Below are 14,687 nucleotides of genomic sequence, written 5' to 3'. Positions count from 1 at the left end.
ACTATAGCTCCAATAACCCAGCATCAACAACCCTACCTTGCTCTTAAAAAAAAACAGTCCAACTAAGTAACCCAGCAGTTCGGTCAACCAAACAACCCAGCATACCTTTCCATTTTAAGAAACAGCTATACAACTACAAACACCATTAAAGACGGGACAAGAAGAACAATGACTGAACTCCATGAGAAATGTTGTTGTTCGCTTTTTCCAACACCTTATTTGGATCCTGGGGAACCGTGGTCTCTCTACAGAGAAACACTGCCAATTGTTTGTTGTCCTTTGCTGCATATAGGCCATAGCTGTTGGGGCCTGGTAGATATTGGAGTGGGGAGAGTCCATGGGGCCATTCATGGGAGTTCATCAGCATGCGAGAGGGCACCTGCGGTCACTGCAGTGACTGAATGCAGACTTCCCCATGCCTTTAATCTCTCATCTCGCCTTCATCCATTCATTCAGACTCAGCCATGGTGCTTTGGCTCAGCTGTATGGTAAATATACTCAAACACATCCTCCCTCTTTCCTCCTCTCTCTCTGCCCCTCCTCTTTTACTCCCCATCTCTAACTCTTTTCCACACATTGTCTTAGTACTTTCTCCCGTGTGACTTTCCCTGTCTTCCCTTTTCTCTCACTGTTCAATCCCTTCTCTCCCTATAACTCTGGATAGAAAAATCACAGTGCAAAGCAGTAAGAGACCAAAGAGCAACACTCCATAAGCATTTCATGTGAAGAGCATGTATTAAGAACATTTGGTGAGCTCTGACCTTGTATAGGCTCCTAAAATAAAGCGTCCCTCTACATAACGTTGGGAAAGATCTGAAGTGCTTGCCAAGGACAGGCTTTAAACTTCAGGGTTTAAGTTGCTTGGGGGGTCTTATTTGAAACATGTAAGATGCTTAAAATGTATTATTTATCTTGTGGCACTGGTGAAAAGAGCTGCTTACCTAATCAAACCCCTTAAGATGTCCCTATTGTACAGTTTATGTACGTAAGAATGACGAAGGAAACACACCAAGTATTTTATATTAAAAATGGCAAACACTCAGTTGTTCACTCTTCCACAGAAAAAAAAGCTGTTGTGTTCTTTTGTAGAAATAGATGTCAAGGACCATGTTGTTTGGAAGGGAAAATAAGCCCAACCATGTAGCTTATCAAACAGACACTAATCCACCCAAATGGCTTGGAGTGATAAAGCTGAGCCCTACTAAGTACCCCAAAGTCCTGATGGACGATAACGGCAACTTCGACAAGACAAACGTGTCTTGGGTGTGTGTACGTACCGAGTGACAGTGAAACTGCTTGCTACCTCAACCACCACACTCCACTTCAGTTAGCCCATCGTTCACATGGACGTCAAACTGACAGAACTGTGTCATCCAAAAGAGGCTTTTGCCCCTGACAATGTCATGTATTTCAAAAGACGTTACAGTATGAAAAGCCATCTTACTGTTAAAGGACTAATGCTACCCACTCAAACATTATATGTATTTATCAAATCACATTTTGTTCATCACATCCACAGTATACAGCAGGTATAAAAGGTGCAGCGGAATACTTGTGTTAGCTCCTGTAACAATGCAGTACATTAGTCAGTATCAAATTCTATCAGCATGTCGATCGTGCTACCAGGGCTGGCAAAATCCTAGACCACTGTTATTCTAACTTCCGCGGCGCATATAAGGCCCTCCCCCGCCGGAAACATGACCGAATACAAACAGTCTAGCTATTCCCTCCGCAAGGCAATCAAACAAGCTAAGCATCAGTACAGAGACAAAGTGGAGTTGCAATTCAACGGCTCAGACATGAGAGGTATGTGGCAGGGTCTAAAGTCAATCACGGATGACAAAAGAAAAACCAGCTCCGTCGCGGATCACGATGCCTTGCTCCCAGACAGACTAAACAAGTTTTTTGCTCGTTTTGAGGTCAATACAGTGCCACTGACACGGCCCGCTACCAAAACCTGCGGACTCTCTTTCACTGTAGCCAACGTGAGTAAAACATTTAAACGTGTTAACCCTCACAAGGCTGCAGGCCGCGTCCTCAGAGCATGCGCAGACCAGCTGGCTGGTGTGTTTACAGACATATTCAATCAATCCTTTTCCCAGTCTGCTGTCCCCACATGCTTCAAGAGGGCCACCATTGTTCCTGTTCCCAAGAAAGCTAAGGTAACTGAGCTAAATGACTACCTCCCTGTAGCACTCACTTCCGTCATCATGAAGTGCTTTGAGAGACTAGTCAAGGACCATACCACCTCCACCCTACCTGACACCCTAGACCCACTCCAATTTGCTTACCGCCCCAATAGGTCCACAGACGACGCAATCGCCATCACACTGCCCTAACCCATCTCGACAAGAGGAATATCTATGTAAGAATGCTATTCATGGATTACAGCTCAGCATTTAACACCATAGTACCCTCCACACTCGTCATTAACATCGGGTAGGTAACAACATCTCCACCCCACTGATCCTCAACACTGGGTCCCCACAAGGGTACGTTCTCAGCCCTCTCCTGTACTCCCTGTTCACCCACGACTGCGTGGCCATGCACGCCTCCAACTCAATCATCAAGTTTGCAGACGACACTACAGTGGCTTGATTACCAACAACGACGAGACGGCCTACAGCGAGGAGGTGAGGGCCCTCAGAATGTGGTGTCAGGAAAATAACCTCACACTCAATGTCAACAAAACAAAGGAGATGATCGTGGACTTCAGGAAACAGCAGAGGGAGCAGCCCCCTATCTACATTGATGGGACAGTAGTGGAGAGGGTTGAGAGTTAAGTTCCTCGGCGTACACATCACAGACAAACTGAAATGGTCCACCCACACAGACAGCGTGATGAAGAAGGCGCAGCAGCGCCTCTTCAACCTCAGGAGGCTGAAGACATTTGGCTTGTCACCAAAAACACTCACAAACCTTTACAGATGTACAATTGAGAGCATCCTGTCGGGCTGTATCACCGCCTGGTATGGCAGCTGCTCCGGAGGGTAGTGAGGTCTGCACAACGCATCACCGGGTGCAAACTACCTGCCATCCAGGACACCTACACCACCCGAAGTCACAGGAAGGCCAAAAGGATCATCAAGGACAACAACCACCCGAGCCACTGTCTGTTCACCCCGCTATCATCCCAGAAGGCAAGGTCAGTACAGGTGCATCAAAGCGGGACCGAGAGACTGAAAAACAGCTTCTATCTCAAGGCCATCAGACTGTTAAACAGCCATCACTAACATTGAGTGGCTGCTGCCAACATACTGACTCAACTCCAGCCACTTTAATAATGGAAAAATTGATGTAATCAACTTATCACTAGCCACTTTATATAATGTTTACATACCCTACATTACTCGTCTCATATGTATATACTGTACACTATACCATCTACTGCATCTTGCCATCTTGATGTAATTAAATGTATCACTAGCCACTTCAAACAATGCCACTTTATATAATGTTCTCATACCCTACATTACTCACCTCATGTATATACTGTACGCTATACCATCTACTGCATCTTGCCATCTTGATGTAATGTATCACTAGCCACTTTAAAACAATGCCACTTCATATAATGTTTTCATACCCTACATTACTCATCTCATATGTATATACTGTACTCTATACCATCTACTGCGTCTTGCCTATGCTGTTCGGCCATCACTCATTTATATATTTTTAAGTACATATTCCTATTCATGTGTGTATAAGGTAGTTGTTGTGGAAATGTTAGATTATATTACTTGTTAGATATTACTGCATGGTCGGAACTAGAAGCACAAGTATTTCACTACACTTGCATTAACTAACCATGTGTTTGTGACAAATAAAATGTGATTTGATTTGATATCAATAATAACAATAGAGTAAAGTAAAAAATAATAAGTAACAGAAGAAATAAGAGAGGTAGTATGCATAGTAATATTGGACTGTATTTGAACTGTATTTACAAATATAAAGTTAGTAGTGAACTGGTCACGCAGTGGACTAAATAGTACGTAATAAAACAGCAGTGTTGACTGTGTGCATGTGTGTTAGTGTGTCTGATCCATTGTAAAGCGCTTACTGAAATAGTCAAGGACAATTATATGAAACGGAGGTACAGACAGAAAATACACTCCAATAGCCTCATCTGACACAACAACAATCATGGGGATGGAATACAACAATCGAACATGGATGCTACAGGAAGTTCAGAAAGCTTGAAAACCAAACCAGCCTTCCTGATTTGACTGCTGGGATATAGAGAGGGCTGCGTAGAAGAGGACGTTTCCGTGGTGACCCCTTGGAGGCCTGGGTATACTGTTGCGGGAGTCTGCCGGTTATCTTTCCCCTTGCCAGATCATTTTGGCAGACATCCGTGGGCTACCACAGCCATAAGCCAGCACTGACAGTGATACTAGTTCCCACAGCAGTGGATTGCAAAAATTAACACAGTAAAGTGTTCGAATATATATAGACCCAACAACAATATAAACACAACATGTAAAACGTTGGTGCCATGTTTCATGAGCTGAAATAAAATCTCAGAATGTTTTCATTTTCTTCTTTACCAAAATAATCCACCTGACAGGTGTGGCATATCAAGAAGCTGATTAAACAGCATGATCATTAACCAGGTGCACCTTGTGCTGGGGACAATAAAAGGCCACACTGAAATGTGCAGTTTTGTCACACAACACAATGCCACAGATGTCTCAAGTTTTGAAGGAGCGTGCAATTGGCATGCTGACTGCAGGAATGTACACCAGAGCTGTTGTCAGATAATTTAATGTTCATTTCTCTACCATAAGCCATCTCCAACTTTGTTTTAGAGATTTTGGCAGTATGTCCAAACAGCCTCACAACCGCAGTCCACTTGTGAGAACTCCAGCCCAGGACTTCCACATGTGGTTTCTTCACCTGCGGGATTGTCTGCGACCAGCCACCCATACAGTTGAGTATTTATGTCTGTAATAAAGGCCCTTTTGTGGGGGGAAAACTCATTCTGCTTGTCTGGGCCTGGCTCCCCAGTGGGTGCCCTCCTAGGCCCACCCATGGCTACACCCCTGCCCAGTCATGTGAAATCCAGAGATTAGGGCTCTAATGAATTTATTTAATTTGACTGATTACCTTATATGAAATGTAACTCAGCACAATCTTTGGAATTGTTGCATGTTGCGTTTATATTTTTGTTCCAAAGGACATAGACATATAAAGTATGTATGCATGTACCCACATACACACTTGTTGAGTATAAAATGTACTGTATTGTGTGGACGTATGGAGAACAGCAAGGACACCAAGATTGTATGCATTCATGATGATTTAGGACATTAAGTAGCTTGTCCTTTGAGGTTAATCAAGCACAAAATCAGGGTTTGTTTATTTAAAAAAAAAAAGGTATATTCAAATTCATTGAATATCTATGTGAAAGGGAGAGATGTGACATACTCTGCAATGGAGAGTGACATCACTTGAGTACTTCAGTTATTTGCCGATAGGTCCCACTCCTATTGAAAAGGCCAAGGAGATGCAATGCCAATGTCCAACTAACAAGCTTTGTTGAGTAGATATTTAACAAGGAGAGGTAGACATTGGTTAGGACTTGGTGGACAGACTGCAGACTAGAGAGTTAAAAAAAGCCATCTATTGTTACTCCTAGGGTCTATAGCCAATACTGACTGCTATTCCAAGACACATTTGAAAAGAGTGATGTCAGCCTTCAAATCAAATTCTTAAGCAAAATGCAGCATAAAAAATACATTATACGATAAATTAATCAGCAGGATGAGTCCACATCAAAAGTGGCAAAACATATATTTTGATGTCAGAGAGCAATCTTCCTGGCTTTCATAATATTCCTTCCAATACGAACCCAAAAAGCAAGTCGAAATCTGCAGTGTGAGTGTCTGTCTTGCCATAACCTTAACTAACCTCGTAGTTGTGTTTGTCAGCCTGTATTAAGATATGACTCTGGGCCACTCCAATCGGTGCAGGTCCTTTCTATTGTGATTCCCCAGCCTCGGGGCTACATGGTAGCTAATATACAGTGGGGCAAAAAAGTATTTAGTCAGCCACCAATTGTGCAAGTTCACCCACTTAAAAAGATGAGAGAGGCCTGTCATTTTCATCATAGGTACACTTCAACTATGACAGACAAAATGAGGAAAAAAAATCCAGAAAATCACATTGTAAGATTTTTAATGAATTTATTTGAAAATTATGGTGGAAAATAAGTATTTGGTCACCTACAAACAAGCAAGATTTCTGGCTCTCACAGACCTGTAACAACTTCTTTAATAGGCTCCTCTGTCCTCCACTCGTTACCTGTATTAATGGCACCTGTTTGAACTTGTTATCAGGATAAAAGACACCTGTCCACAACCTCAAACAGTCACACTCCAAACTCCACTATGGCCAAGACCAAAGAGCTGTCAAAGGACACCAGAAACAACATTGTAGACCTGCACCAGGCTGGGAAGACTGAATCTGCAATAGGTAAGCAGCTTGGTTTGAAGAAATCAACTGTGGGAGCAATTATTAGGAAATGGAAGACATACAAGACCACTGATAATCTCCCTCGATCTGGGGCCCCACGCAAGATCTCACCCCGTAGGGTCAAAATTATCATAAGAACGGTGAGCAAAAATCCCAGAACCACACGGGGGGACCTAGTGAATGACCTGCAGAAAGCTGGTACCAAAGTAACAAAGCCTACCATCAGTAACACACTACACCGCCAGGGACTCAAATCCTGCAGTGCCAGACGTGTCCCCCTGCTTAAGCCAGTACATGTCCAGGCCCGTCTGAAGTTTGCTAGAGAGCATTTGGATGATCCAGAAGAAGATTGGGAGAATGTCAAATGCTCAGATGAAACCAAAATATACATTTTTGGTAAAAACTCAACTCGTCATGTTTGGAGGACAAAGAATGCTGAGTTGCATCCAAAGAACACCATACCTACTGTGAAGCATGGGGGTGGAAACATCATGCTTTGGGGCTGTTTTTCTGCAAAGGGACCAGGACGACTGATCCGTGTAAAGGAAAGAATGGGGCCATGTATCGTGTGATTTTGAGTGAAAACCTCCTTCCATCAGCAAGGGCATTGAAGATGAAATGTGGCTGGGTCTTTCAGCATGACAATGATCCCAAAAACACCGACCGGGCAACGAAGGAGTGGCTTCGTAAGAAGTATTTCAAGGTCCTGGAGTTGCCTAGCCAATCTCCAGATCTCAACCCCATAGAAAATCTTTGGAGGGAGTTGAAAGTCCGTGTTGCTCAGCAACAGCCCCAAAACATCACTGCTCTAGAGGAAATCTGCATGGAGGAATGAGCCAAAATACCAGCAACAGTGTGTGAAAACCTTGTGAAGACTGACAGAAAACGTTTGACCTCTGTCATTGTCAACAAAGGGTATATAACAAACTATTGAGAAACTTTTGTTATTGACCAAATACTTATTTTCCACCATAATTTGCAAATAAATTCCTCAAAAATCCTACAATGTGATTTTCTGTATTTTTTTTCTGATTTTGTCTGTAATAGTTGAAGTGTACCTATGATGAAAATGACAGGCCTCTCTCATCTTTTTAAGTGGGAGAACTTACAATTGGTGGCTGACTAAATACTTTTTTGCCCCACTGTACATATACAAAAGTATATCGACAACCCTTCAAATTTGTGGATTCGGCTATTTCAGCCACACCCGTTGCTGACAAGTGTATAAAATCGAGCACACAGCCATGTTATCTCCATAGACAAACATTGGCAGTAGAATGGCCTTACTGAGGAGCTCAGTGACTTTCAACAAGGCACCGTCATAGGATGACACCTTTTCAACAAGTCAGTTCATAACATTTTCCCGGTGAACCGTAAGTGCTGTTATTGGGAAGTGGAAACATATAGGAGCAACAACAGCTCAGCGGCGAAGTGGTAGGCCACACAAGCTCACAGAACGGGACTGCCGAGTGCTGAAGCACGTAGCATGTAAAAATTGTCTGTCCTTGGTTGCAACTCTCACTACCAGTTCCAAACTTCCTCTGGAAGCAACGTCACACAAGAACTGTTCGTTGGCTTCATGATATTGGTTTTCATGGCCGAGCAGCCATACACAAGCCTAAGATCACCATGCGCAATGCCAAGCATTGGCTGGAGTGGTGTAAAGCTCACCGCCATTGAACTTTGGAGCAGTGGAAACGCATTCTCTGGAGTAATGAATCACTCTTCACCATATGGCAGTCCGACAGACTAATCTGGGTTTGTCAGATGCCAGGAGAAACCTGTCTGCCTGAATGCATAGTGCCACCTGTAAATTGCAGTGGAATAATGGTCTGTGGCTGTTTTTCATGTATGTGACAGCATACAATTACATTATAGAGTATTCTGTGCTTCCAACTTTGTTACAGTTTGGGGAAGGCCCTTTCCTGTTTCAGCATGACAATGGCCCCCGTGCACAAAGTGAGGTTCATACAGAAATGGTTTGTCGAGATCGGTGTGGAAGAACTTGACTGGCCTGCACAGAGCCCTGACCTCAACCCCATCTAACACCTTTAGGATGAATTGGAACGCTGACAGCGAGCCAGGGCTAATCGCCTAGCATCAGTCCCTGCAGCAATGTTCCAACATCTAGTGGAATGCTATCCCAGACGAGTGGAGGCTGGTGTCCACATACTTTTGACCATGTAGTGTAGCTTATCACTCTAATTCCCACTGCTCAGGCGGCCAGTGAAAGAGAGTCTGATAGCGGTTATCACATCTCCCTCTTTTCACTGCTCACATGGAGATATCAAAGCTTGACAGCTTATTTCCATGAAGAAAAGTGACATAGAGGTCAACATTTCAAAAGGGTTGCATTCGAGTGAAAATTAATTTTTCATGTAGCTTGTGTGTACATGGCTAAAGGTAAACATGAAAGATGTTTCATCAGAATATGCACTCCATCTACCAATACATGGTTTCAATGAAGAAATCAAAATTGACAGAAATGTCTTTATTTTTTGCATAAACATATTGTGACATTTATAAAGCTTTGAAAATGTATTGTGACCTACCAGGTCACCCAAACCTTTATTTATACTACCCAGAACCTGTCTGCCATCTCCAGAACCAGCTGCCATCCAAAAGGAATTGGCGTCAACAGACATATTGGAAAATTGCTGTCTATACCAAGCTCTATACCCCATACATTTCTGAATGCTACAAGCAGATCTTTTTACTTCAATTATATTGCATCACATGTCGCAGAAAAGACCTGGTTCAGCACCAGTTGAAGCCCAAGAGAAAGGTAGTTATTTGCAGTAATTGGCATTCTGTCAACATTTAGATGATGTAAGATGCGTCAGAGAGCCAAAGATGAAAGTCTGTAATGGGTATCCCATGGTAACCACAGAGAATGGCAGTAGCGTTCTTTCTATCTGCCCATCTCTCTCTGCTCTGTCTGCTCATTACTTCCAGTTCATTGCTGTCCTTCACTCCATCTACCATGCTGCACAGCTAGAAACCAAGAGTTGTTGTCTCCAAGTCTAAACAGACAATAAATATAGGGGGGGAAAAAAGACGCATTCAATAGGGAGGTGTAAACAAGATAAAAGAAAGGCAGCAGCTAATGAAGAAATGCTAAAGCCCACATTCACAACCACTTTAAGTTAAAATGTTGCGTGTGATTTTTGGCAAGTCACTTTCTTCATCACGTGATCGTTTCATTAAAGGCTAGCCTTTATATTGTAGGGACATTCAGAAAGAGTTCTCAGAGGACTGAGAATCAAGAAAAGCAACAAGACTGCATTGAACTTGGAATAAACACAAACACTTTTGCATTTGATGTATGTGTTTGCGTATGCGCCTGTATTTACTGACTGACCATATGACTTTAAAGTCTATCATTTGTACTGTTTTTTTTTATTACATTTATTGCTTGTTTGACAAGGGCACATTCACTTAATCTCCAAAGACATATTCTGAGTTTTTGTTGAGTATAACAATTTGTATTGTGCAGCGTACAGTAAGTAATCTACTCTGTTAGAATATGCAAACCTGGCATATTTCTGTTTATGGTGTGAACGTCATTATAAAAGTGAGCCACTGTTGAGATCATTCAGCAAGAATCTGACCATTTGTTTACATTTTACCACAAACCATTTGTGGGCAACAGTATGACAATAATTTTGACAAATGGACCGTGGAGTTTAAACTTTACACAATCAATACAGGGTGTATACTGTACATGTGCACCTGCATGTTTCCCCACCATTAACAAAGACAGCATTTCCTAATAAATGTTGTGGTTTCTTGGATGGATGGATGGATGGAGGAAGGTTGGATGGGTGGATGATTGAAAGATGTATGGCAAAAAAAGTTGGGTGGATAGATGATACGCAGGATAGATAAGTGAATACAGCTATGCGATTCAGAGCCATTTGTCAAGGGCACTTCCTTGTCTAGTTTGTTTTAGTGTGACATTTACTAGCAGAGAAAGCCTTTGATTTATTCTTGAATATAGGAACTAACTAACATTGTGCATACACTACTTTATATAGATCTTAAATGTAAGATAAAAAGTAAAGTTTATGTACAGATACGCAAAGAGAAAGAGACAAAATAATTTGCTGTACAAAGGATATTTTAAGAATGAAATTCAAGCATTTCCACCAACTAAGGTCTGATGGTATATTAATTCATTCAAATGAAGGTCACTTTGCTATCAATATAAAAAATATTCAGTGCAACCCAACTAACAAGGTCTTTTTTTTAAGGATCCAAAGAGGCTCCAGGTGGTTATTGAGGATCTACACCAACTGCTAGTTATTACAAATCCTAATCAGGTCCACTTTCTGTCATTTCCATTTCTCCTATTTCAGGTAGAGAGATGTGATTCATGGCGCCCATGATCCATTAGGAAGACAACTGGTGAAATGCAAAAGGCAATGAGAGCAAATTAACTAAATGTGATGCTCTACATTGTGGAATGAACATCTCAGCTATAGCCAGGCCCACTCATTATCACAAATAATGAATAGTGATAAATGATGATATTGCTTTTCACTTAGCCTGAATCATAACATAATAATACAATTGCAACTGGCATGCAATTTATTCAAGGATGAGGGAATAAGAGAAAGTGACATTAGTTGATACGGGATATTCATTAAACAGCTTTTTTTTTTTTTTATTCCCTCCAAATTGAAAATAAGAATAACAATCACGCTCTGCATTACATGGCCATGCCACAAATTAAGGTTCCCTGGTTTGGCCTTTAAATCGAGACCGGGAAAAAAATGATTAGGTTGAAATTGCTTTTGACATCATGCATCGTCGGTTGCTGTTCTTCTTATAATGGTTAATATCTCTATTATCATGGCGTATAAACAAACCCAGACCCTATCATCTATGTCATGATGCTTCCTGATCCCAAAGTCAAAGCAGTTTGGAAAGTGGAAACACATGGAAAGTCAGGCGTTTTGGAGGTGTAACTGCAACTTAAGAAAGGTTCACACAACTAGTTCAACATAGCCTCGCTGCCGTAATATGTGTGGTGAGGCGGCATTTGCCACAGCACTTTTCAATCAAGTGTGGCAGCTCCACACCACTTGATTTGGTTTAATATAATATATTGATAAAAAGCTTGAAAAAGAAGGGCAAAGGGCTGCTTGCCTTCTTTCGATTTGCCAACTCGTACACAATTTCTCTGTCCTTCACATCAGATTCATGGGAAACCACAAGTCTTGCATGACAGGCACAACGCACAAAGCTCAAGGTGCGCAAACCTGATAACACATCACTCCCGATAGACACAAACAAAAACTCTTACATAAATGTAGCAGCCAAACACCTAAACATTAGCGATCTGACATGCTACGTGGAAACATTGCGTGGAAACAAGACTATATTTCAGTCTGATCAACTGTTGGCATACTAACAACAGCAGCTGCATAGCCTTGCCTGCTATGCACCCTGTTGCTCTGGTCAGGGAAAACGAAGCAGTAACATTGTGTATTTAGTTATAGCCCATTTGTTTGTGAGAAAATGTTTGTGAGAAACTTGGGCTGACTAGACTACCTAGACTTCATAAATCCTAGACTTTTAAAATCCAAAATGACTAACTGGAATTAATCAATAAACACAATAGCAGACAGACTGTAATTTAACTTGTAATTAGGCCTACACTTGCATAGGGCAGGACTAAACGATGCATTTATTGTCCAACCATGTTGCTTTCTCTGTGTCTGTGTATAGACCCCCCCCCCCCCCCCCCCCCCCCCAGTCCTTCTTCAAAATACAATTCATATGAACAAGTACAAGGTTGCTACAGTTTGACAGGGTTTTCATCCTCCAGGAGTCATTTGAGGATTTCTTTTTAAACCATGTGACCTGATTAGAAACATTCTGGTCCCATCATAGCTGACATGAAACCTTTTTACAGACTAATTATGTCATACCGTATAATGTCCAGAGTTTTACTTGTTAAGGTTACCAGATCAGGAAAATCTATGGGTCCCAGAATTTTTGTTTTGCCACACCACTCTGAGACCTGTGGTGCCAACTCTACTCACAGCATAGTGTGGAACATAGCCCTGTCATATCACAACAGTGTATGGCATTCTCTCCGAATCTCCTTTCCCACATGTGCACTGGTCTAGTGGTCTTAAAATACAGGAATGGTGAATTAAATATATCATACATTTACCAAGGCACTAACTTAACTGCCCAATTATTTATGATCGGTGCAGGAAGAGACAAGGGAAGGAAGCCACTTTGTAGTATCAGGACAGATCACAGGTTGTCAACCCAGTTTTTTAACATAAATAATTGGTAGCAGCTTAGCAAATTACCTATGTTCTACAAAGACGGGGACTGCCAAATAAATGGATCCTAAAAGGAAAGCTAACACAGCTGCAACAAGAAACCAGTTTTCAGCTATGCCACTTTTCTCCATCATGGAGGGCCATTAAAGATCCTTAAAGCTGATATAGTCCTTGAACTGAGGCATTGGTTACCAAAGTTGTTGGAGTGTGAAGAAAGCATACGGCCAAAGCTCTAAATGAAGTGTTATCAGTATGTCACTTAAACATAAGATCTACTCCAGAACAAATTGCCACATTCTTCTTTTACTAAGCAAGCATTGCACAGTCCATATGTGACCGACCGGCTCAATGTGGTCTTATGTAGAACATTTTGAAATTGTGCTTTTTTACATTGGATAAAAGAGAAACTCAGAGCTAGAACAATGGTATATCATACACTACAGTTGAGGAACTATGGGAAAGTAATTCTGCTTTGAAAGTGGCTAAACCTTTGAGGAAATGGCCCTTGAATGTTTTGGTGCATCTACTGGAGAGTTCTTTGTCTAAACCCACTCAGCATCGTTCACACCATCTTAAGTCTTAGCCCTACCCATCTCTTTAAGGATTCACATGTGAGGCCATGTACTAAACAACCAAAGTTTAAGACTAAAGGCTGATACTACTGATACTGTTTTTGTAAATTTATTTTAGAGTGCTATAGTGTGCTCAGAGTGAGCTCTGGGGGTTTGTAAACTCAGAGTTTTCTCAGGATTGTCAGTTCGTAAATTCAGAGCATTTCACTCTCGGGGCGTTCAGAGTGCACACTGGAGGAGTAGGATTGATCCGACCGTTCTGACCGAACAACAGCAGACAAGCACCAAAGCTAACTGGCTAACGTTGGCTAGCTTGCTAGCTACTTCCAGACAGAAATAAGAGAACAGCACACTGACCATTTTACTTGCCCTAGCAGAGCTGGTTAGGCTGCTTTTATGTTGTCCAGAGCATTGGTGACTGCAATTGTGCTGCTGGCAACAATTTAATTATGCTTTTTTTGCCCATGTTTGAATAACCATATTCAACGGGTGTTGAGCATTCGTAAATTCATCATTTATTCTGCGCTTTGACACACTCAGAAGAGAGTGCTCTGAAATTGGAGTAGATAGCCAGAGCGAATTTACCAGCTATGTCTATGGACATTCTATTGAAATGGTTACTTGCTTAGTGGAGTCTTTTGCTTAGACATGTAGCTAGCTAGCCAAACCATGAAACTTAATCCCAACTCATAACGTTACTACCCTGAATGAATCTACATGTAACTAACCAACCAGGTTCATTGTTAGCTAACTAACATTAGGCTATAACTAGCAATGCAAATGTCTCTGAGATACGAATAATATAACTACACAGGTCATACACATAACGTTAGCCAGCTAGCTAACAGTACACTTTAGCTGGAAATGAAAATAGAAACGCGTAATATCTGAAAATGTAACTAGCTATACTTTCTTACCTGTATACATGGATGGATGCTTCTCAATCTCTGTCACGGATGCCATGGTTGCCCTTATTTTGAAGATGTAATCCAGACACAGGTGTTTTATACAACAGCATTCTGTGTGTTCTCTTTTCAACTCTGTCTGCTTATTTGCAATCAAATGGCAGAATGTTTCTCCATCTCCTCTATCATAGTCTAATTTGTGAGGACCCGCCAACTCTGTATGCAGTATTCTCTCTTTGTTCTTGTTTCCTTATTAGGATGCCGGTGGGCGGAGTTGGGAGGGTCGTCAGCTACATGGGAAACACCTGGGCCCGGTGTGGCCCAGGATAAATACACCACTTCCCCATTCATGGAAGATATACTCTCCATGCAGACACCTTTATAGATTTTGTTGTGCATCTTGGTGGTTTTTGGTTGTTTGCTTTGGC

At 41.8% G+C, this 14,687-nt stretch overlaps 1 protein-coding gene across 1 annotated transcript in view; it reads right to left on the bottom strand.

Annotated features, from left to right (window-relative positions):
• LOC110492721 (chemokine-like protein TAFA-5) overlaps window positions 1-14,463 on the bottom strand; it is a 162,564-nt gene extending 148,101 nt beyond the window's left edge. The window contains exon 1 of the mRNA XM_090203678.1: window positions 14,272-14,463. Coding sequence (XP_090059804.1) covers window positions 14,272-14,317 — 46 coding nt within the window. The 5' untranslated portion in view covers window positions 14,318-14,463. The remainder of the gene's footprint in view (window positions 1-14,271) is intronic.
• Between the last annotated feature and the right edge of the window lie 224 nt (window positions 14,464-14,687).

The sequence above is a fragment of the Oncorhynchus mykiss genome, chromosome 2, assembly GCF_057628025.1.
Source record: "Oncorhynchus mykiss isolate SJ-2025 chromosome 2, ASM5762802v1, whole genome shotgun sequence".
Taxonomy (NCBI): domain Eukaryota; kingdom Metazoa; phylum Chordata; class Actinopteri; order Salmoniformes; family Salmonidae; genus Oncorhynchus; species Oncorhynchus mykiss.
Note: the sequence above shows the minus strand (reverse complement) of the source record. Positions and strands in the feature narration are given on the sequence as shown.